At 44.4% G+C, this 24,705-nt stretch overlaps 1 protein-coding gene across 3 annotated transcripts in view; it reads left to right on the top strand.

Annotated features, from left to right (window-relative positions):
* Positions 1 to 15,725, top strand: part of CREB3L2 (cAMP responsive element binding protein 3 like 2) — a 108,611-nt gene extending 92,886 nt beyond the window's left edge. For all 3 annotated transcript variants that reach the window (XM_040643958.1, XM_008697377.2, XM_040643959.1), the window contains exons 9-12: positions 6,141 to 6,240; positions 6,528 to 6,654; positions 8,024 to 8,240; positions 9,899 to 15,725. In XM_040643958.1, coding sequence (XP_040499892.1) covers positions 6,141 to 6,240; positions 6,528 to 6,654; positions 8,024 to 8,240; positions 9,899 to 9,974 — 520 coding nt within the window. In that variant the 3' untranslated portion in view covers positions 9,975 to 15,725. The remainder of the gene's footprint in view (positions 1 to 6,140; positions 6,241 to 6,527; positions 6,655 to 8,023; positions 8,241 to 9,898) is intronic.
* Positions 15,726 to 24,705: the final 8,980 nt, after the last annotated feature.

Genomic DNA, 24,705 nt, shown 5'->3' on the forward strand with positions numbered 1-24,705 from the left:
CACCCATATATAATTACTGTGCATGTGCACGCTAGCTAAGTGGCACTTAGACTTTTCGATTGTGATCATTTTGCATTTTATGTAGTGACCGAGACATCCCATGGGAATGTATACACCACATGCATAACCAGTATGAGGGCTTCACAACCGAATGCTTATTTACTATGGTGATATCCTCTGCTACCGTGTGTTCTCGTTGATTGTTTCATTAAAAAATTCACCACTGACAACCCAAGTGTTTTCACAACCCACTAATGGTTCATGATTGGGAATTTGGAAAATACTACTCTGAGAGTTCTGTAAGGAGGTGAAAAAAGTTCCTGCATCTCTGTAGGAGGCTGACTTACCCAGAGAGTGCTTTATATGCACACACACACACACACACACACACACACACACACACACACAGCGTAGCCCAGCTAGTCCCATTTCTCAGTAAGGTGTGTTCTAAGATTTGATGAAAAGTACATCTATTGAGAGGTCCTAGTTTGAAGCTTCTGGCACAGCAAAAATTGGGAACCCCCAGTTTATTCTTTCTCCTGGGTTCTGGTTTGTCACTCCAGTGGGAAATTAGGTACCTGAATGTTTTAAGGATAACATGCAATAACTATGTGACCATTTCCTCTCTCTTGCCCTCTCTGTCTCTCTTAAATAAAGGAAACAGTAGAATACAAAATTAAATGAAAGACAAAACCACGAGGCTGTTGATGTATTTCCCAGTTGTTAGAAGAGTATGTCTCGCCCTCCTGGCTACTTTTGAATGTTTTGCCCAATTTCCCTTGATCCGCCTCCCGAGATACAGGGTGATGCTTTATTTTGGGCAAGGCTGGCAGCTGCCTTTAACTGCTCTTTTGCAAGGAACTGTATGAGGAGAGCCACTCAGTTTATTTTTACATCTCACCACAGGACAAAATCCACATTTTCAATCAAGAGTTGGATACTCCAATTGAACAAGTTGTGAAAAATCTCTTGGCCCAGATAAATGTTTGCTAGGAGTACTCCTTTCTCTAAATTGAGACCTTGCTCCCGGAAGCCCAAGACTTCATTAAGCCATAATTAGCCATGGTCACTGATGATTTAAAATACAGTAATAAAGGAAAAGTTTATCCTGGGCTTTGACTGCACTGTTGGGTCTGTCCTGTGGTTGGCTTTTTATAGCTTTAGTTTGAAAATAATTCTTCCATTTCATCGGATGGCTGCCTTTCCTTCAGCCAGCCCTTCGTGCAATCAGGGTAACAGCTGTCATCCACGCTCCCAGTGCTGTGGGCTGTGGCTTCTGTCCCAGGGGCATCAGGGAGAATCCCACATCATTTCAGACCAATGTTTCAGTTAGGAGGCCCCAAGCTTCCTTGGAAAGGGCTGGCTTCATCTGTCATCAGTGGAAAGGGACAGCAAGCGCTCTTGCAAGGTGTCTTTGCTTCCAGAAAGCCAGGGTACTCCAGGAGGGAGGATTCTCTCATTCTTTTGTTAGCTGATGAGGTTAAAGGAATTCACTCTGATTAGCCACCTAAACTCAGGACCGAGATAACTTGATTAAAGCTATGCAGCAGTGGTACGCAGATCTAAACTCAGCCAATCCCTGGTTCCAGTGCAGATGCACCAATCCTAAAGCCATACCGTCTGCTCTTCCAGTGTCCCACAGAGGGACAGGTCTTGTAGTTTCCATTTCCCTAAACAAAGCCCAGGTTTGACTTCCAGACACCTGATGCAGGGCAAGCAACACCCTTGATTCTTTTACCTCTCACTTGACATTTTATCTTTGGTACAGCCCGAGATGTGCCGGGAGATGTTTGTGTGCCCTTACTGTTTGTATTTGCATCATTGCCATGGAAACTTTGCTAGTATGTCTCTCATTGCCATTGGACTGATTTTTACTGTGGTTCTGCCATCTGTGGCTTGGCCCCTGTTGATAGTAACCTTTTCTTTTTTTTTTTTTCTCTTTTAGAGAGAGAGCTCGAGAGTGAGTGTCGGGGGGGAGGGGCAGAAGAAGAGAATCTTAAGCAGGTTCCATGCCTAGCATGGAGCCCAATGTGGGGCTCGATCTCATGACCCTGAGATCGTGACCCGAGCTGAAATCAAGAAACAGACTCTTAACTGACTGAGCCACCCAGGCGCCGCCATAATAACCTTGTCTTATCTAATGGTGGACATATCTCTTCATCACGCTCTTGTTGATAAGATGTTAATGTCACTGGGTTTAAGAAAAATCTACCTAACTAGGAGTTATTTTGGTTATTGATTTTATTAGGTTATTAACAAGGGTACCATGTTGTGGTGTGTTGGAAAGTCCATGAACTACAGAATCAGGTTTTCGTTTACATATGAGGTCTTCAATGTATGAGTTACATGTCTTTGAGATAGTTCTTTGGTATCTAGGTGTATGGAGTTCCTAGAACTCAGTCAGTGGGTGCTCCGTCACTGTTGATTTCATTTCCTTATGACAAAAATGAGTGTTTCTGTTGTATGAATGAATATATATGAATTTCTCAGACTTGATTGGATCCTAGAAATCTGTTGAGATTTGGGGATGGATGAGCTCAATCACTTTCCTTGGGTGAAATCACCTGGCATTGCTGACTGATGGGCTTCAGAGTGTCATCATTTCCACCATCAGCTCAGTTCACCTTCACTGATCCAAGGAGGAGAAGCAGCCGCAAATGGCACATCAATCACTGTTGCTTTCAACCAACATTTCAAGTTAAAAAATATCTATTTTAAAACTACATGTTTTCTCATCTCAAAGAGTGGGATTATGAAGTGTAAGAAATCAGGGACCATGAAACAACTATTTTCATTTGCAGTAGATTCAGAATATAATTATCTTGAGTTCGGAGAAGATGTGCTGCTGAATGCCAAGTAAACTGCTATACAATTGGGAAACATCAAGCCTTCCCTGCTCACCCAGCCAGGTTAGATGGCCCGTTTTCCAAACTTGTAGCACTTCGCCTCTGTAGTCAGGGGTCCCAACCTGAGGCTAAGACATCCTACCACTGGTGTTGAGGCGTGTCTGGTCTGTGAGAGGTCTGCGTTCAGGGGCCACAATGGACCCTCCCGGGGGACTCTTCAGCCTAGGGAAGGGGAACCAGGCCTAGTGATCTCAACCAGAAATTTGAAGGGAGGAGTGATTTCAAGTAATTTGTGGATTTGGTTTTCTTGGTGTTCCACACTCTAAAGATGGGGCAAGGAGCAGGGAACAGGCAGGAAGGAAGTGTGGGATGGTCATGGGTGAATAAGGTTGGTTGGTAAAATAGGGAATTGGTTTCACTTTAAAAGCACCTTAGGACTTTGGAGCAAAAGGAAATGGCTTGGGTAACATCTGGAAAGCCTCACAGCACAGCTGAATTTGGACACCTCAGGCTGCTGGCGTGCCCCTTGGGAGTTGAGGTGCCCCCCCCCACCCCCACCCCCACCCCCTGTCAAAGGGGCAGCCATTGCTTCAAGATGTGGTTCCTCGGCAGCAAGCAAGGAAACTGGGAGGCCCCTTTCCATAGTCTAGCAGGCAATGGAAACATTAGTCAGTACCACAGAAGGAGGCCAGAATATGAGAGAAAAGGGACTGTGCCCTATGGTCAAATACAGGTCTTATCTATGGGCTCACTTGAATCTGCTCTAGGAATCCCAAAATATAGCAGAGAGAACCCAGTGAAGGCTTTGGGGCCAGCACCACAGATGGTGGTCAATAAAATGTAAGCTACTGCCAGCCACATCTTAGCGCTTCGAGAATGAACGCTCACCCAGGAAGTGGGTGTGCGTTAGGTCACTTAGTGCCTGGTTTTGGAAAGGCAGCTAGGCTAGCGGCTAAGAATGGAGTGCTCTTCAGAAGTGCCGGGAGAAGAGGAAAGACCCGATGAGGAAAAAACTTGCTGCATTATATGACCATTTAGTTGCAAGCTTTTTTCCCCCCTCTTTTTTCTCAGCTTTTTTCAATTGACAAAATGGTTAGATATGTAAAGTATACATGATGATTTGATACACACATACATTGTGAAAGGATTCCTCACGTAGAATTAATTAATGCATCTACCACCTTACATGTTCACCTTTTTTTTTTTGTTTTTCATTTTCCAGTGAGTGCATTTTAGTTCAACTCTCTTTGCAAATTTCAATCATCCAACACAGGGTGACCGAGTAGAGTTATTCTGTTGTAAGTTAGATCCTCAGACCTTATTCATCTCATGGCTGAAATTTGGTATCCTTTTACCAGCCTCTCCCTATTTCTCCCAACCCCCAGACCTTGGCAACTACTTTTCTACACTATTTCTGAGTTCAACTTAAAAAAAAAAATTTTTTTTTAAAGATTCCATATATAAGTGGTACCATAGGGTGTTTTTCTGTCTCTATTTGGCTTATTTCACGTAGTGTAATGCCCTCCAGGTTCATCATCCATATTGTCACAAATGACAGGCTCTCCGTAAGAGGAATTTAGAATAGTCATACTATCAGTATTTCTCAGCCTTGAGTAACATACAGAACACTTTTTAAAGAACATGTTGCCTGAATATACAGAAACCGGGTCCAAATGACTGTGATTATACTTCTAGATGACAATGAACAAAAAAATGTACAAGGTACTAAAAAGACCTCCATATTAATAGAATTTAAGTTAATGATATCGATTAATGGGATGAATGATATTGTTTTACTTAAATTCACCAGGACCACACAGGGTGGTGGTGGTGGTGGTGGTGGTGGTGGTGGTGGTGGTGGTGTTTGGGGTTTTTTTTAGTTCAGAAGGCCTACATGTTGTGGGCTGCCCCAATTCTGTCCCGACTCTTAGCCAGCTAGCTGCCGATAGCGATATCACCCTATGGTCAATGTGTCCCTGCTCGGCTTAAACCCGGGGAGAACTCGTGTCGTTGGCGCTTGTCAGGGTGGAAGTTGCAAACTCTGGAAGCGAGTCTTCTAGTACTTGAAAGCTCTTCAGGAGGTAGATTGTGTCTAGAGGCAGGTTCTCTGGGAGAGCCCAGAATTCTGCAAATGAGTGATTTGCTGATGTTTCCCAATGAGCTTGTCTGGCTCTCTGATGTGACATTAGAGCATGAATTTTTTTGAAAATTTCTAAGACTCAAGAAAACGCATCTGCTTATAAAATCATTCCGCTTCACCCTGTGCCTTGGGCTTGGGGAAAGGGCTAAGGCAAGGAGGAGCTTCAGCTCTAGGCTGCTCGCACAGAATCATCCCAGACGCTCTGACTCAGGAGGCTGTGTTGTAAGATCCTTTTCTGAGGCTTGCAGTGTTCAGAATTTGCAAAGAATGTCACCATCTGCTCTTTCTGTGACCTGATGTCACATAAATCAGAATATAGGATTCTTATCCCAAACCCTTCCCTTTGAAGGGTATGCACAGTTGTCCAATTTTAGGGAGAGAGCAACTCTTTTTTGCTCCTGCTCCCTGTCTCTTCCTGGAGAAAGATCAGAGTCTGTATGGGAGAGGATGGTTTCCGAGATCCCTGGCTCTGAGCATGCGTCCAATTGAGCAGACGTCTTTGCTCAGTCGTATTTTGGCTTCATTTCTGACTGTAGAGATGCCATGAGCCTGCAAGGACCATGTGTGAGGTGCTCCTGGCTGTTTGCCTCCCTGCCATTCCTGTTTTTCCTCTCTTTCTCCTCAAGTTTGCCATCTGAGTGACTGTGGTTCACGGATACTGCCGCCATTTCCAATGACAGCCACCACCTCTGGCCACTCCTTCAGTTCTCTGCTTTTCTCCTTTCTTACGTCTTCTTCAGCATTTCCCTTCTTGTAGGTAAATGAATTCTCCTTGTCTCCTTGTACCACCATCACCTACCCATCAAAATGTTCTTTTCATTTTTTTGTTTTGTCTCAGTGGCTGACAGACAAGTCCCAGCATGTCAGGGATAATTTGAGGCATTCACCTCTTAGAACAGCACAAGAATGGGATAGGCTGCTAAAGTGGGGGCTCATTCCAAACTCTGGGAAGCTCTGTGACACTGGTGCTCGAAAGCACTGGTGTCCATATCTGGTGTCCATACCTCCCTGCAAACGAGACTTTCCCTTGGCACCGTGTTCAAATGCAGACACAAAGCTACACAGTTTCCCTGGGGCATGGGAGCAGAGGTCACCTGAAAGCACTCTCTTCTGACTCAGACTCCCTTCATGGCTTTGATTTGCTGTGTTTGCAGAACTCTCCTGCAGCAACTGCAGAAGCTTCAGACTTTGGTGATGGGCAAGGTTTCACGCACCTGCAAGTTGGCGGGCACGCAGACTGGCACGTGCCTCATGGTGAGTTTCCCAAAGGGACAGCCGCGCAAGTGCCCTGCGCACCCCCCCACCCCCGGAGTCTCTAGTCTCTCCCCAACTTGCCACGTCCAGGTGGGGTTGGAGGAGCCGTGTGGCTTGCTCTGAGGCAATTTCTTTGTTCTGATGTTAACAGGGGGTGACCTGTTGGCGCTCTCAGGGCTGACAAAGGGGAGTCTGTGTCCCTGGACTTCCCGGGTGTTGCAGGGCTAGAGGTTTGCTCTGTGGATCATAGAATTGACAGCTCCCTGTGTTCTCTCCTCCCCCTGCAGGTAGTTGTGCTATGCTTTGCTGTTGCATTTGGCAGCTTCTTTCAGGGCTACGGGCCCTATCCTTCTGCCACCAAGATGGCTCTGCCCAGCCAGCATTCTGTGCAGGAGCCATATACAGCCTCTGTCGGTAAGTCGGCGCTCAGCAACTTGTAAAGCATCCTGTCATTTCTCCGGAGCTTTCTGAAAGCTCAACTTTCTGAAGGAAGTCTTGTGAGAAAGTCTTACCTTTAAAAAGTGGTAAAAGTGTAGCATCTCTATTGAAGGGAGAGAAGAGGGACCACAAGAGGGTCCCTTCTTGTGCCCCAACCCCCCAGGGCTGAGGCACCACTGGGAATTCTCTAGAGCTTGGCAAAGTACAATTTGCAAACTCTGGCTCTAGACTATGTTCCCTGGCAAATTCTGAGGTCTCCTTTTTGAGCTCAGATAGGGGGGAGGGATGTGGTTTGGGGCGGGGGAGGAGGTGGAGGGGGACATTAAGCTTTCCATGACGTTTTAAAGGAATTCCTGTGTTTCTCCTTCCACTCCGTGGAATTGTATGTTGCCATAGTAAGAATTCATGAAATGAGTCAGTCTGTCTTACAAAGCATTATGGCCAAGATTTAGAGAATTTAGAGACTCAGGTATTAGAGAAGAAGTGTGTGATAACCTCACCTAGATCCATGATCCCTTTTAAGTATGTAGGAAATAATGAAGTGGCCTGTGGGGATCATAATATATATGCAGATACAAATACATTAATAAGGACAAGCTTGGAATTGAGGGTACCGGATTTGGGGTAAGCACAGTTTTGCAGTTCTGAAAGGTCTCTGGTCTTCACCAGGTGGTTGTATGTCTGCCAGGTTTATGACAGAAATGCTAGCATTTCAACCACACAATTTCAGTGATCTCTTGGGAAATTCTTTTTTTTTCCCCTAAGGGAACGTATCTGTAAATTTAAATGAAAGCCAATGAGAGCAGAGTTTCTATGTTGTAGGAAATTGTGACAGAGCCATCTAGCTCTGCAATATCCTATAAAACAAAGAAACTGTCTCTGTCATTTGATTTATGGCTTTGGCTTTGTGGCTTCTCTCTGGTTTCTAAGTGAAAATGCAGTTTTCTGCCCTTGTACCTTCTCTCCATGCAAGACCAACCCATTGGAAATATTTCTTATTTTAGCTGGTCTGGACATCTCCAAGTATTTGACTCCCATTCTTCATGAATTGTTTCCCCCAGATGGTTATGGGTGGGCAAGGAGGGGAGTTTTATTTTCAAAGCAATGGGGGTGGCAGTTTGCTTCATGTTTATTTGCTTTTCTATTGTTCTTCCTGCACTGTATAATTGGTATAATTTTTCAATGCACAAAACTCTGAAACCCTGAAGCCTTTATGGAAAGCCAACTCCAGCTGGCACCCTCAGTTCTGGGCAAAAGAGCCCACAAATTGTCATGTGCTCCCGGCCTCGGCGTTGGGTGAGGGGTTGGTCTTTCGCTAACACCTGTTACTTTGCTGTGTCCTCAGTGAGATCCAGGAATCTGCTGATCTACGAGGAGCATTCTCCCCCGGAGGAGCCGTCCAGCCCAGCCTCGGCCGGGGAGCTTGGGCACTGGGACAGAGGGGCCTCTCTGCTCAGAGCGTCAGGGTTGGAGACCAGGCCTGATGTGGATCTTCCCCATTTCATTCTCTCAAATGAGACCAGCCTGGAGAAATCAGTGCTGTTGGAGCTACAGCAGCACTTGTGAGTCAAGGACACACAGATGCAACTCCCCTAATACAGTGAGGATGGGTTGTGAGTCAGCAACCAGGACTGTGGGGTGTAGACTTTCCCAGAGGCCCAGTCCAGCCCCTGGGCTCTTGCAGGACCTATTTCTGGGACCTGGGACTCTGGAGAGTCTCTACTTGCCAACAGCTGCCCTTAGCAGAGATGAGGGGTGGCGGGGGGGAAGACCTAGGATGAGTTGCCCCCATGTCTGCTTTGTCACTGGAGAGGTGGCCGTGGTAGCTCCAAGAAGTGGGCAAAGGGCTTGACTCCCTCCTTCCTCCCCTCAAAGCCTCATGAGTAAACATACAGCCCGGCCTTAGCAGTGTGCTTGCCTTGCAGATGCAGCCGTAGGATACCTTCCCTACCTTCCTTCCAACTAGAAATACCTATATGTTGTACTATATGTTCATATAGAGTTTTATGATTTATATATAAATAAATGCATTAATTATAATTATATATTTACATTGAGGGACATCATTTGAGAGGCGCTGTGCATAGACCTGTTTCCATATTGAAAATAACACTGGGCTCCAATTCTCCATGCATTGTTTCTTTTAGATCTTTAGGGGGGAGAGTCTTTTGGGAAACATAAAGGCTTATAGGTTGGCCAGATATTGTTATTGTGCTGGGGGGGGGGGTTCCTGAAAATGCCAAACAGAACAGGAAGGAGGGCCTGCGTGCACACTCCTGGTTATGCATAGCGTGGTTGGTGATCTAGCTGAACTCACCCCTGTGCTTCCCAGAAATGATGCTATTCCAATGCAAGTGCTCCCACTTGAAGATTCTCTTTCAAATTCTGCACCTTTTTTCTCCCAAAGCTGTGGCAAAGGTTCATAATTACATGTATTTTGATATGTTTACACGATACATGCATATTTAACGTTTACTAGCACCTACTCCCTTAAGTACTATGCAAATGTTGTATATAAATCCTTTTAAATACTTTAAGAGGCTAGGCGTTATTATCTCCATTATAGAGAAATTTGTAGAGGCGCCACTGGGAGCTATGGAAGACTCCACTGCTTGATTACGTGGCTCATGCCGCAAGTTCTCTCCCTTCTTGGCTCAACTATTCAGGGCCCCATTGAAATTCTCACTTGTTCTGGGACATCTCCTTGACACTAAAGCCCTCAGCCCTCCTCTGAGTGCCTAGAGACTTTCTAGGCTGTTATATAATTTAATAATGTGTTTATTTTCTGTTATATATTTAGTGTTATTTCAACTTAGCCTTTTTAAAAAAATTTATCTGAATGATTAGTATTCTAGACCAGGGACCAGACTTTATCCTTTTATTCTCTTCTTTCCAGAGTCTAGTGTAGGGCTAAGCATCCTCCATAGATACATTCACTTAAAGCAGTTTATGACAAATCAGCATCAAACCACCATGCTTACCCTCTGGGTTGGGATGTCTCCTCTTGGGTGAGCATAAAGGTAGGAATATGAATGAGCCAGTGGGCTGGTCGCTGGAGACTTTGGGAACAGAGGGTTGCTAGTAGGTGGGCAAAGAATGAGAACCCACTTGGGCCCTCCCACAAAATTGCAGTTGTGGAATGATTACATCATACTCCCAAGCGTGAGAATCGTACTTGTCGGTTGGTGGCTAAGACTCTTTCCTTTTGGTATCTTTCCAGGGTCAACGCCAAACTGGAGGGGAACGAGACACTAAAAGTTGTAGAACTCGACAGAAGAGTGAACGCCACTTTCTAAAGAGGCTGTCTCCACCTCTCTCTCTCTCTTCACTCTGCTTTCCCGTCCCCAAACCACCTTGGTCATAAGCTTTTCCTTTTTGCCTTTGATCTGGACGAAGACAAGGGCGCACGGTCGTGGCTTTGGATGGGAGGACAGCCTGGGATTTCCACCTGCGGTGAGAGAGCACCTTCCCCTCCATCCCATGCCCCCCTGAAGAAGGGAGCCCAGCATGCCTCCCTCCCTCCTGTTTACTGCCATAGGAAATTATTTTAGGGTCGGGGCTGGGACAAGCAGGCTCATTTCTGCCAATAGTGCCAAAAAGTTACTGCCTGATTTTCATTGTGGGGTGTGACCACCTCTTTGAAGAAGAGATGACTCTTGTTCATGTGAGATCCCAGATGCTAACCACAAAAATACCAGGATGCCTGTTGGGATGTGGCAAAGCACTGACCGACGTCCTGCCTTCCTCAGCCTCTGTCTCCGGTGTGTCTGCCCCCGACAGCCCCGGAGGTGCCAGTGCCTTCAGTGAGCACCCTGCCACTCTGCCCCGTCAGAGCCCCCTCGTCAGAGCCCTCGCAGAATTGTCCTCCCCGCACTGGAGCGAGGGCTCCCCCTCCCCATTCTCAGGCCGCAAGTGCAATGCCTGAAAGAATCAGGCTTTTCTACTCCAGGCGAACCTGCCCCATCTTGTTGCTTATAGGGCATCCCCACAACCTGTGTCCCCATATGCCCATAGGTCTGCCTCCCCGGCTTCTCCTCCCCATTTGTAAATAGTATTTATTAGCTCGCTGAGGCTTCCCCACTAGCAACCACACTGAAAAGATCCGACGCCTCCCTCCAAACTGGCCTTTAGAGCTAGGAGGGCACCCTTAGCTCTGGGATCCCCAGTCCTCCAGATGGTGTTTTGTTTTGTTTTTCCATTTTCTTCCTCTTCCTCCTGCTCCTTCTTCAACTGGAGGTCTATAATTATAATTGGGAAATCCCCTTAAGCTTGTGTCCTCCTACAGAATGAAGTCAGAGGGAAGGATGAAGCAATGCCTTCATCGGGTCTGTCGCTCTATGGTCCAAGGCTTTTTCTGTCCTGTTTTTTATCCCCGTAAGAGAAGGGAATCCTTGTCCCCGACAACAGGCGTGTCGGACAACCTTGCTGGCTTGCCTCTCCACACCTGCTCCTGGCCCCCTCCTCCCAACCCCCCACACTTCTGCTTTACTCTCCTCTTCTGCCTCAACACAGGGGGTGGGCCTGAGGCCTGGGGTTGGAGTAGGTGACATTTGTGTATCCACAGTCTTACCTTTTATAGTCAGGTTTGGCTACTTTGCAGCTTACCCAAAGAGATAGAACCTAACCCCCTGACCTACTTTTTTTTGGTTTGTTTAATGATTAAAAGTAACTTTTGTAGTTCAAAAAATTCTTTCTTCTTTCATACAAATAAGAAATGGAAATTGCCTTTTTATTGTATAATGTAGAAAATTCCCTTTAAGTGTTTTCCCTAGCTTGTGAAAGATTTTGTGTAAGAAATTCGCTTACATTTTGTATTTTATTTTTAGTAGTAGCTAAAGGACCTTGAGCTTTAACTCCTCTCTCTCTCTCTTTTTGGTCTACACTGTCATTGAAACCTGCACTTACAAGGGATTAAGCTCATACCTAGGCCTTCCACTCCATATGAGATGCAGGATTTGGTGTCATTAGCATTTTTCCATCATACCTCGTAAGCAGATCCCTGCTTTGCTGTCCTAGGTACATCTGGGGCTCCCGGAGAGTGATTCCTTTTTCTCTGTGTCTCTCTGCTGTGGTGGAGAGAGTTCCAGACCAGGAGATGCCAAGTGTGTCTTCTTGGCCATATGTAAAGCTGGATCGGGGCTGCTGTCTGCAGTCTCAGGGCCCCTTACATTGGCCAGGGAGGGCAGAGGCCGTGTGAGCTGTGCGGAAAGAGGGCTTACTAACGTGCCCCCTCCCCCTGCGTCTCCTCTCCATTCCCTTCTTCTCTTCTGCTCTAGATCTTCCTGGGCCTGGCTGGTGTCATGTAGCCATGGGCTGCCGTTGACCCATCCTTCTCTTTAAAATGCTGTGTAATTACCAGGCACAGGTACCCGTGGGGGACTAAGAAGGTAAAAAAAGTGAACTCTAGTGGTATTTGGTCAATGAGAAAGGAAAGGTTTTATATTGAAGGGCAGAAGTGTGAGCATAGGTCAGCCTACCCACCTGCTGTAGTGGAACCAGGTCAGGTTTTGAAGGCTCCTGGATTAGCCAGGGTGGGAAACCTGCTCTTCTGAAGGGGGCGGTAGAAGGGGGAAGGCCAGCAAACGTCCAGTACCTGCCCTTAGTACCTTGAGGATTTTATTTTCTCTCCTACCTACCTTTGCCTGTCATCTCCCTCTCCATACCTCCAGACAGCAGGCTGTTTCCTCTGGGAAGCTATTCTTCCAGAACTCAAACTGTATCTGGAAACATGAGACATCAGCCTGGGAGCTCAAGTGGTCACAATAAGGGGGTTCCAAGAACCAGCCTTGTTGCCGGTTTGAGAGAAACCTCTGCCCTCCACTCCCTGCTTGGACAGATCAAGGGAACTAAATATTTAACCCTTTAGGAGGATGCCGTGGGGCCAAGAGGACACAGAGAAGTCGGATAATGCCAAATAATTAAGGGATGTGTGCTCGTTTGCTGTTCTGGGGGTAAGGCCAGGAATCAGTGGGTTTGCTTCCCTCCCATAGAGCAGTCCCATAGACCAGTCAGCGATGCGCGGTTAACCCTGAAGATTGCAAGTAGAGGCAGACGTTGGCTTCCCAACTTCAGTTTTGAAAACTATGAGACTGTCCGCATCCCCATAACCCATAAATAATAAATAGGCTCCTCATAAATACATTAATTCTATTTTTCATCAGGTGAACAGTGTTTCCTCTTCCCTCTCTTTGATTACCCTGGTGAAGGAGATGTCTTTGCACACATTCCGAGAACAAGCACTTTTTCACTGGGTGAGCCCCCGAGTAACCCAGACCCCCCTGGCGTGGCCCTTGCCACAGCTCTTAACTCCGTGCTTAGAAATGGATGCGGGAGATGAAAGGCCTCGGTGCCAGTTTCAGGAAGAATTTCTGTGAAGTGTTAGGACTCTGGAGCCCCGGTCACATAAAGAGAGTGTTATGTAAAAATCTGACAGCTGAACTAGGTTGCTCCTTTTGTGGGGGGGAAGGGGGAGGTTTGACACCAGCGTAGGCAAAATTAGATAACCTTTTGCTAATAGAAATGATTTTGATTCGGAGAGCTAATTTGTAGGTTGTGAGAGCAGCTTTTAGCTCAACTTATTTACAAACCAACTCTAATTCCCATGTTTTTTTCTTCCTAAATCTCTCAGTCGAGCCTGAATGCCAAAAGAGGGCGGTGAATCTCGCGTGCCCTTAGAGCGGGAGTGTTGAAGTGATTCATCTTTATTCTAGCAGCGAGGCGGTGTCCAGAATTTTGGTCACATGTGTTTATTAAAATTTTTCAACACTTCATGGCTCATGTCTCCCATGGCCTCAGACCAAGCAAAACCACGAAGAGAGAATCAGAGGTGCCTTGGGGCCAGCCCTTGAACACACACGGCCTATGGGGCGTGTCCTTGAGCATGACGCACAAATGGAGATATCCCGCTCTTTGCGGAGGCAATGGCCCATGCGTGCTGGTCTTGCTAACGAGGGGGGGGGCTGGAGATGGAGGAGAAGGCTTTTGGCCTCCCCCTTGTCTGCATGAGTCACTGCGTTGGTTCTGTCGAATCCTGCCTTTGCAAAACCTCTATTAAAGACACCGGCTCTCCTGCTTGCGGTGCTGACGGGACCTGTGAAACCATTAGCAGGTAGTGCTCTAGTGAGAGCCTTTGCATTTGAGTGCTTTTCAGCCGAGACACTTAGGAGACATGTGATAGCGGAGCCCCTCTGGGGGGCAATTACAGGAGCGAGTGGGAGGCTGTGAAGGAGCCAGAGACAGATTTCAGGTTTCCCATGCAGCCAGTCCGTCTGTCCGTCTGTCAGTCCTAGGAGTTTTCAGTTTTACTGAGGCAGAGTTCTGTGTGGAGCCCTAGGAATTGTTGGTGAGTGGGGGGCTGAAGAGATTTCGTCAATCAATACCTATTCAACAGACAAAAGAGCTAGGTCTCTCTCTCTCTCTCTCCCCCTTTCTCTCTCTCTCTCTCTCTCTCACACACACACACACACATTTCCCCCTGCCTCAAACACTCATCTGCTTTAAATGTGCCCTAGAGATTTCCTCCAGGATGACGGAAGACTCCCCTGTCCCTGGGAGACATTACGGATAGCTGTGACGTATTAGACTGAAGCGAGCGTGGGGAAAGAACTTTTTCCAGAGGCCCCAAAATGGGTTCCTAAAAGTGAGCCACGATCAGATTTGCACATCAGGAGAAAAGAAGTAGAGTTTTGTCCATTAGGAAAATCCCATTTTGTAGAACTGCAATCACATCAAAAAATGGCCAGCCTGGATTGAAGTTATGATCAATCCTCACAGCAGAGCATTTTCTCAGGGCCGAGGAACGTGGCCCATTCGAGGATTAATGCTGCATCTCTCTGTGGCCAGAGAGCCTGCACTCAGCCCAGGAAGAATCTAGGCGGTGTTTCATTCTGTCATTTTGGGCATCATGATTCAGGAACGCTTTATTTTTGTCTTGGTTTTGAGAAAGAAGAGAAATAGTATTTCTTGAGCACTTATTAAGTGCTGGGTACTGTGCTTACTAAATTTTGGCTTTTCATTTTATAGAGAAAACAGGGCAACAAGTTACTGGGAGACAGATAAACCACTAAGTGATATGGGAAGTATCCACTTTGTGGATTTGGTCGGGCAGATTGCTTTCTGGGAACTTGTAAGGTTGTCCGGGCAGGAAACACAGTGTCTGCTCCCTGTGCTGGCCCTGCCGTGGAACGTTCAGTTCTTTGCTTCCTGCTGGAGGTATTCACCCGATGCTCATGTCCTACCTTGTTCATCTAGTCTTCTGTGAATTCCATCTAGCAGGCTTTGCATCCTGGAAAAGAAAAAACCAGGGGATTTAGCTCCATTCCTCTGCTTCTGTCCATTGCTCACCAGCTAAGTGAGAACATGAACTTTTTGTACCACGGACCCATGGCCTACACTGCTTAGAGCCTCTCCCTTACAGATAAAATGCTTTAAGAGTCTATGGAAAACACCAGCACACCTTGTTGAATCGTGAGGGACCCTATTTAAACAACACTGAGCAGACCCCAGACTGTACTCAACCGTGAGCTTTAATGTCTATGCTGACAGGCTGGACTTCTCTCTTTTGTAATAGTTCTATAGACCAGCAGTGTTGAAGTCTACATGGATTGTGAGTCTATTATCTTTCATATTGTGCTGGTTTTTTTTTAAATGGCTTTTTATTCTTTATCATAGCTAAGTAAATACCAAAAATTTAAAAAAAAGCTTTGTAGGGTACTTGTACTTAGTTTGGAAAAAAAAATGAAATTGTTATGCTTTTGTATTTCCATTTCTTGCGAATAAAAATATTTTTTCTTAATTAGTAAAATGTTGTCCAGTCTTTAACATCCTGGTAATCTGGTTTTAAAAGCATTTTGCTTTTCTGATGAGCATGGCTTTTGTATATGTGTACCTAACCGTTCTTTTCTGATTATCTAGTTGAACTGACAGAAGAGCCTCCAACCGGCAATTTGTCTGATATCTAGGACTGAAATCCAACCCTCCGTTGGAGGAATATTGAGAAATGTAATTGTTTTCTCAGTCACGGGAAGAAAAACAGCGCTGTGAAGAGATTTTTGCCGTCTGACTGCTATGTTCATTGTCTCCTGCAACTATGCGCTAACTAGATTACGGAATTCTTCCGATTTGATCCTGCTTTCCCCATCTCGGGATGCTGGGGAATGATGGTCTGGGCTGGAGCCAGGAGGGAAGGCTTTTTCTTCAGATGGGCAGCTGCAGGGAACGCCTAGCCCAGTGTCGTGCTCCAGAAATTCTAATGAAATGGTTGATAAAGGTCAACGCACTCAAGCAGAATCCTCATCATTCCATTGCAATTTCAGCCTTCAAATTTAATTTTTTCCACTCAGAAGAGAGAGTGGGGCTTCATTTAGCCTCAAAAAGAGTACGCAGGATGTTAAGAGATGAAGGCCACGGACTGAGCTTACCTGCAAAAAAAACTACTTTTTTTTTTTTTTAAAGTAGCATGCCTATCCTGCTTTAGGCTCAAGGGTGCATTAGTCTCCTGCTGCCTTTCCCCTCTGAGCACCTGGACCTTCTCTTCTATTCAAACACAAGGGGCCTCTCCCTGTAAAAGCTTTTAGTAAAACATTCTCCCTCTTTTTTTCTTACATTGGGAGCCGATTATGGAAGCCTCCTTCTCGACATGCTGGTATCTGTCCAGTGATGAGTGGAGGGGGCAAATACTCACTGATTTGAGAACATGCTGTGTTAATCATGCCTTTATATTTTCCGTATTCCTAATGCTTTGGCATCCGAGGCCTTGCTGACCCAGGAGGGACTGCCCCTCCCAGGGCTAGCCAGTTCCTAGAGACAGTAAAGGACTTGCCTGCAAGCCCAACTTTCACATGCACACCAACCAGTCCAGAGCCCATACCCCAACCAGCCCGAGGGTCCACTTGCCCCCTGCTTCAGTCCCCCCAGGGCCCCGTACCAGACAACTAGAGACAGTCCCTATGCCCAGAGAGCCCACTGAGATTATTCAAACTAGCTGATCCTAAGCCTGCTTACCTTGTCTTGCTTGTTCCTTCTTGTAGAAACTTCAACAAAGGTTCTTACTGACTTTTCCTCACTCCCTCTGCCTCCCGACCGACCATGGGGCCTCTAGGGCATGGTGTCCTCTCTCCTCTTGGGACCTCTGAGTAACAAACGATCTTTTCATCAGCAAACCTCTCTTCATTTGGCAGCCTCACCATATCTGAATAAGAATTACCTACTTTTTTTTTTAAAAAAAGATTTTATTTATTTATTTCAAAGAGAGAGAGACAGCGAGAGAGGGAACACAAGCAGGGGGAGTGGGAGAGGAAGAAGCAGGCTCCTAACGGAGGAGCCTGATGTGGGGCTCGATCCCAGGACTCTGGGATCACCCCCTGAGCCGAAGGCAGATGCTTAATGACTGCGCCACCCAGGTGTCCCAAGAATTACCTACTTCTAAGAACACATTACTTAGGCATTGGAATGTCAAGTTAGAGCCTGATCCCAGACTCGTGGGCATTCTGGGTTTCACAGATGGGCCTACTATGATTTAGGGCAAAGTAACACAGATTTCTTGTCTTATTTTACACTGGTCATCACTTGTGTTCCAGAGAAGAAACATGAGACCAGCAGAGGGTGGTGGTTCTTGTTCCCAGGAAAAGAGGTGAATCAGAGAGCAAGTGTCGAAAGTCCTAGTCCTGTGCTCAGGTTCCTGGGTGAATCATACGCCAGTATGGAGAACAGTGGGGAATATGGTGGGGGAAAGAACCCTTCTGGATTCAGGAGATAAACGTTTATGGATTCTTGAATAGTTTTATCAACTTGCTAGCTGTGAGGGAAAAGGAGACACTTACCACACACCTATTATGCACCAGGTGATTTTTATGTATTACCTATGATCTCATTTATTTCCTCTAAAAACTTTATGAAGGATATATGATTTCCCCCTTTCATAGTTGAAGATGCTGGGATGTAAAAAGGGTAAGAAACTTGCTCCAAGTCATACAGTAAACTTGCTGCAGATGAGAGATGTGAGCCTTGGTCTTCTCTGACTCGGAGTACAGAGTCTTCGAACTACACTGTGCTGTTTTTAGGGCTTGGGGATTTTTACTTGACAAAATACAGGAGTTAGCCTGTTATCAGAGATTGCAGACCTTCAGCTTGTGCATAAATATTCCTGGTTTGGTCTCATGATGTTTCCAATATTTTAAAAATTGTCAGTTAACCTTTCAACATTCAAAGATTTCTTGTAACACCAGATTTCCCTTTTCTTTTTAAAGAGTGGAGGACCTGCTAACTTTAGATGCTGAGTAATGTGAGTGTTCAGTAGCATGGGTCGTCTGTGGGTGGCCACATGTTTCTATGCCTGGGCTGGTTCACTAATTTATGTCGCTTCCCTGGTCCTTCTGTCATCTGAATTGACAGGAAAGGGAATCAAGGATAAGACACTGTATTGATGACAGGACTAGGAGGTGGGAGGGCGGTCAGGTTCACCCCAGGGGACAGGAACTGAGAGGCCTGAGTAGGGAAGCAACCAGGCTACATCCTATCTGGGCGGGTGACACGCTAGCTGTCTAAGTCATCTATGACCCCTCCAATGGGATTGTTTTCAAGATGCCACTGCCATATTCTTTTTCCTAGAATTCTCAGGATTGAGTTTTAACTCGGATATACATATCTCCCTCGAAAGGCCCCTGTCTCTACAGAGAGGGGAAAAAGGGAAGATGGCTCTTGTCAGTCATTTCCTAAAAAATAATCCAAGTCACCGTTTGAGAGGCTGGTTACACTTGACCCCTCGTTATTTGGTGAGCCCGGGCAGGTGGCATGAGTTGATGTTGTCTTCCAATGGGCACAGCTGTTGCTAGATCTTTTGGCAACTTAAAAGAAGCATTCTGGCCCCATGAGGAGCCCATGTGTTCTCCTCCTCCCTCTGTGCTGTTGTTTTTAGAGGGAAGAACAAAAATAACCATTGAGGAATACCATGAAAGCTGCCAGAGAGGCTGTTGTGCTCTTCTCCAAGAGTCTGTTTCAAAATGTTTAATGTTTCTTAAGTGAAAAGTATTTGGGAATTGGGGCTGCCAGGGTGTTCAGTGATGTCCTCCCCAGCATTACTGCAAAACAGATGGTAAGTTGAGTTTCCTGATGGGTGCATGAGACGGTCCAGGTGCTTGGGCTGGTTCAGAGAAAAACCCTCCCCCAGAGACAAAAATGTAAATATACAACCACCTACGTATTTAGAGACCACCAGGACAAAAAAGGTGTCCTCAAGCCCCAAAATGTTTCCTTTCTCGAGACTTGGTTATCATTGAAACGCTATCAATGGTTGATACAGCTTTTTATCCTGGGTTGAGATGGTGTAAATCGTAAGTAAATGCAGAAAAGAAAATATAGTTAACATAGTACGTGCAATTTTGCACACATAACTCCATGCAATCCCACCCCAAGGGGCAGAACTTGACGGGGGGTATAAGTTGAACTAGGAGGAGTGCTATAGGAAACGTCAGAGTTAGGGACGACACGTACGGCATAATGGGTAAGAAAGGTAGAGAGAATGCTATTGGAGCCAGTGGCAAAATTTTCCTACAATGCAATTGAATTTAAAAATATTGCAGTTATATTGTACATAGCTAAAAAATTAGGATCCTAAAAAGCTTTTATTGAAAAATAGCAGTCTGTTTTTCTTCATCTTTTCTATCCACCAGTCCTACTTCTTGGAAGTAAGCAATTTCAATTTTTTCTCACATTTATCTCTATATTTCTTTTTTTAAAAAGATCTTATTTATTTATTTTAGAGGGAGAGAGAGAAGTGTGTGTGTGTGCACAAGTGAGGGGAGGGGCAGAAGGAGAGGGAGAGAGAGAATCCCAAGCAAACTCTGCACTAAGTGAGGAGCCCCAAGTGGGGCCCAATCTCGGGACCCTGACATCATGACCTGAGCCGAAATCAAGAGTTGGATGCTTAACCAGGTGAGCCACCCAGGCTTCACTCTCTGTATTTCTAAATAATAAGCTTATGTTGTTAATACTTGATATATCAATTTTAGACATTTACTATTAGCTATTCTTATGGTTATGAGAATTTTACCACTTCCAGCACACACATACACACACACACACACACACGCGCGCGGGCGCACACACACACACACACACACACACGCTTCTCTCCCCATTTTCTTCCCGTTTGGTCTTTCTCTTTTAAACTATCAGCCTTCCTCAAAGATCTGAATGGCTATTGTCCATTCACATGCATTGTGATGTACAATGATTAGTTATTCTGAATTTGGGAGTCAGGGTAAGGGGATATTCACTTTCCTTTAGCCCAGTGTTCTTCAAACTGAGGGGGAAGGGTTGGAAATCAATTAAGTGTGTTTTGACCAACAATTTAAAAAAGAGAAATAGAATGGAATGGAATAGAATGGGATGGCGTGGAATGGAATTGCAGAGTAAAATAGAAAATAGAATGTATCTAGTAGAAGTTTTTAACACTGTTCCATGTAACTTTAATTTCGGTTGTGTTGTGTCTGTGTGTGAGCATTGTCTTGGGTCATAACTTAAGAGTTAATATCTCTCTGAGGGTCACAATAGAAAGTTTTAAATTCTCAAAAAAAAAAAAGCATTAATAACTTCATCGAATTCTCTCTCTGTGAGGAGCTAAAATGACAAGTTAGCTTTTTTTGTTACCATTCCCAAAGACTAATATATGAATATCTGGCACCATTCAAGCCTCCCAAGAGCAGAAATTTTCAGTCCTGCCTGGGGAATGTGCCTGTGTGCAGGGGTTCGAGGATCAGTGCAGGGAACAGTACCAGGGAGAGTCGAAGTCATTAGTTACAGAGTTCACTTAATCCTTCTGTTTGGGCCTCATGCCTCACTTCTGATTTCTTCTGACTCTGGTGGCTTAAGCTGTGTTTTATTTGGATCATCTCAAAGAAACTCCTAGAATTTTCTAGAAGACTCAGAACTTGTTCTCACCCCACCATTGCCTAATTGATGTAGTGGAAGACTCGCTAGCACCAAAGACAAGCAGCGAGTGAGTCTTTCTCTCCCCTGCCCCAACGCCATCTCCCTCTGTCGTTGCTGAGCCTTTAGTGGTCTCTCATGCTGTGTTCATTGTGCTAGAGGTGTCTGAATTTTTGCACAAAGGCAAAATAGCTCTCCATGTCTGAAAATAAACATTATTCATACTTAAGAGCTAGAAATTTGGCACATATTTTAAAACAATTTTCAAGCTGGGATAAAAAATATATTAGAAGCTGAACATATCTGGGTTAAAAGGGGGAGAAGATAATATGGCGAAGAGGGGGCCTACCACCAGGGCTGCATGGCACGTCACCCATCCTTGTAAGCTTTACCCCCTTTGCCTTTCTTGGATACCTGATTGCCCCAGCTATGCAGGCAGAACTAAGAGGTAAAGTGGGTGGCAGCAGGTAAAGGCAGATTACTTGGTATATGGAATACCTACTTTTAGGTCTAAAACTTTACCTTTCCAATAATAGGTTCAGGGAGCCCTGGCTTTGCAATGTATCTCAAAGTTTCTGTTCGTACATGAGGATGTGACTGCCATGAAGTGAGTGCAAGAAGAACCTGCCCCAAGACCTAGGAAGCAAGTGTGCACTCTACCCTGAGTTCATTCACATGCGTAGTATTCCATTCAGTTCTAGCTACCACATTTTAAAAGCGTGTATCATAGTGTATCATAAACCTCCTTAAGTACTGACAAACTTTTATCAAAGTGGTTGTATCAGTTTTATTCTTCCACCAGCAATACATGTGCTTCTGCTTCCCAATACTCACACCGATGCTTGATTTTTTTTAATTTTATTTTTTGCCAGCCTGAGGAGTATAGAATGACATCTTGTGGTTTTTATTGTTTGAAGTAGAATACACTGTTTCTCTTTTTTCCAAAGACACTATTTTAATTCTTTTCCTGCACATTTAACTTACACATTTGAAATTAGTATGTTTACTCTCCTCTTGAACAAACTACAGACCTTAGCATGCCTCCGTCTTCATGCAATTTCTGCGCAATATTTTAGTTGTGAAGTCGAACCTCGTTATTCACAGATACCTTGTTTGTGAATTTGCTTACTCATTAAAATTTATCTGTAACCCCGAAATTGATACTCACAGCACTTCCATGATAATTCATGGACTTGCACAGGACAGCAGAAAATCTGAGTTGCCTGACGCACATGTTCCCAGTGAGGTCAAACAAGGTAGTACTCTGCTGTTTTGTTTCAACTCTTTTATTGTCAGCAACTGCCCTTTGGGTGATCTATTTGGTGTCATTTTTTTCTCTCCATGTTTGTGTTTCTGTTGGTGATCTTGCTGTTTAAAACGGCCCCCAAACATAATGCCGAAGTTTGGTCTAGTGTTCCTAAGTGTAAAAAAGCAGTGATGTGCTTGTGGAGAAAGTATGTATTAGATAAGCTTCATTCAGGCATGAGTTATAATACTATTGGCCATAAGTTCAATGCTAATAAATCAACACTACAGTATATCCAGAAAAAGGAAGAGGAAATCCTGATCTGTATGTGAGGTTGCTCTGGAAAGTGCTTCAGTAACTGTAATGAATAATGATGCTATTGAAAAGATGGAAAAGCAGCTAAATTTCTAGATTTATGAGATGAGGTTTGATTAAAAAAAACAAACAGCATAGTGGACAGCCTTGTTATGAAGTTGAAAGCCAAAGAAATTTATGGTCACATTACCTAGGGTCAGGAGAATGTTAAACCCTCTCAGCTTGGGCTGTTGGCTCACACATTTCCAACAGCTGTAAGGTGTGAAAATATTAAACTCGCAGGAGAGGCAGGTGCTATAGATCAGGAGGCTACAGAAGATTTTAAAAAATACCTGCTAAGTGTTGCACAGGAAAGGGGTTATGTGAGAGTCTTGTCTTGAATTTGTCTATAATTGTCTTTTATTCTGCCTTATTCTTAAAAGATAGTTTTGCTGGGTATACAATTTTATTTTATTTTATTTTTATTGAGATATAATTTGCATATAATGTTGTATAAGTTCAAGGTGTACAATGTATTGTTTGGATACAGTTATATATATTATATATATTGCAGTATCATTACCACAATAGCTAACACCTCTGTCATGTCACATGATTACCATTTCTTTTGACAATTTTAGATTGTTGGTTATGCTCTCTCAATATTTTGATTCCACTATCTTTAGAGTTCTAATTTTGCTATTGAGAGATCAGTTTTTCTAGTTCTTGATTATCTGAAGGGAATCTGGCTTCTTCTTCTGGCTGCTTTATGATCTCTTTATCTAATAATAAACTCGATGTATTTATTGATCCTAATTGAGATTCATTGTGTTCCCTTAATCTGAGGATTGATGTGTTTCATCACTTTTGGAAATTCTCTGCCATTAGCTTTTCAAGTACTGCTTCTTTCCACTTTGCCTCTCTTACTTCCTTATGGAATCCTGGCTATTCTTATTCCAGACCTTGTTCTATCTGCAGTATCTCTTAACTAACAAATTTTCTCTCTGTAGCCTATTGTTTCAGATCTATTTTCCAAGTTAACAGATCTCCTTATAATTTTGTCCAATCTGCTGTGTCACAGGTTGGATTCTCTTGAAAGCAGATGCTGGAACTGAGTTTGGGGTATAGGCTGTCTATTAGGGATCAAAACCTATGAAAGGAGAGAACAAAGCAGGGCTGGATGGAGGAATGAGCTAAATAGTGATGGCATCCTAATGAAGCCTTGGCTAATCCATTGAGGAGCTCTGAAGTACATATGTCCCAACAGAGCTGTCCTGCATTAGGATGAAACATTCAGGGTCTGTGTATACCTCATCACCCTGTCACTGGATGCAGGCTGCTCCAGTGACCTTGGGAAAGGCAGCTTTTGTCACCTGAGGCAAACTCTGAAGGAGCTGACCCCTAGAGGCTATCTGATGGCCACACTTCTTGCAGTTGGAGAAGTCCTTCCTTGAAGGGGAATCTTGAGCACCCATCTTTGAGTCTACCACATCTTGTTTAATCTGTACATTGCATTTCTAATTTCAATTATTATTTTTTCCTGGACCTCCATTTGTTTTTTTGGGGGGGGGGGTTTGTTTGGTTTTTTTTGAAAATGCCTAGTTGTTTTGTCATTTGTTCTTACATGACACTTTCAATATCTTCTTTTATTTTTAAACATATTAAACACAATTATTTTATATTCTGTTTTTATATTTCCCAGATCTGAATTTTTTTTGCAGGATTATCCTGCTGTATGTTTTTCTGTGTCTCTCACTCATGGTACCTTGCCTCTTTATGGCTTTTGTGATATTTGACTGTGAACTAATCTTTTTTTGAAACTTCACTGGTGGAAATTCTATGAGGGCTAGATTTAAACTATGTGCCTCTAAAGAAAATCTGCTTTTATTTCACAGGTGCCAAGACTTTACCTACCTGGCACTACTTTAAACTGAGTGTGTGTGTTCATATAATTAGCTGTGTTCTTATAATTAGTATGAATTCTCACCCCAAATCTATACAAATATAATGAGAAATTTCCTCAGGACACTTTTTTCTTGTTTCACCCTTTCCTCTCCTACCATCTGCTTCTCCTTCATCTCTCTGCCACTGCCACTGCTGTGGCTTCTTCTTTGCCTCCTTCTTCTCCTCCTCTTCTCCTCCTCTTCCTTGTCTTCCACCTACTTCATTCTATTTTGTTGCTCATCAAGCATCCACGTTGCAATCAATCCTACCAATCTCCTGTGGTGTGGGGTTTTTCTTTTACCCCTTAGATCTTTCATTGTGAATGCAATGTGTCAAGGTCGTATGTATGTGTGGGTCTTCAGTCCAGCTTATCACCCTATTTAGGCTTTATCTTCTATGCTCCAGCCCCACAATCCATTAAATAACCACTCCTAGTTAACAAGGGATCAGTTTAATGAGTGAATCAGACTTTTATTTTAAAAATGTTTTCTATATTTTACCTAGGTTCGTAGGTGGTCTGTACCAAGGGAAATGTCTTTGGACAGCTAGTCTACCATATGGCCAGGAATGAAGGCAATTAGCTGTGTACCTTGGAAACCTGTCAAGCATATTAGCCC

This window comes from Ursus maritimus, unplaced genomic scaffold, assembly GCF_017311325.1.
Source record: "Ursus maritimus isolate PB19 unplaced genomic scaffold, ASM1731132v1 scaffold_3, whole genome shotgun sequence".
NCBI lineage: Eukaryota > Metazoa > Chordata > Mammalia > Carnivora > Ursidae > Ursus > Ursus maritimus.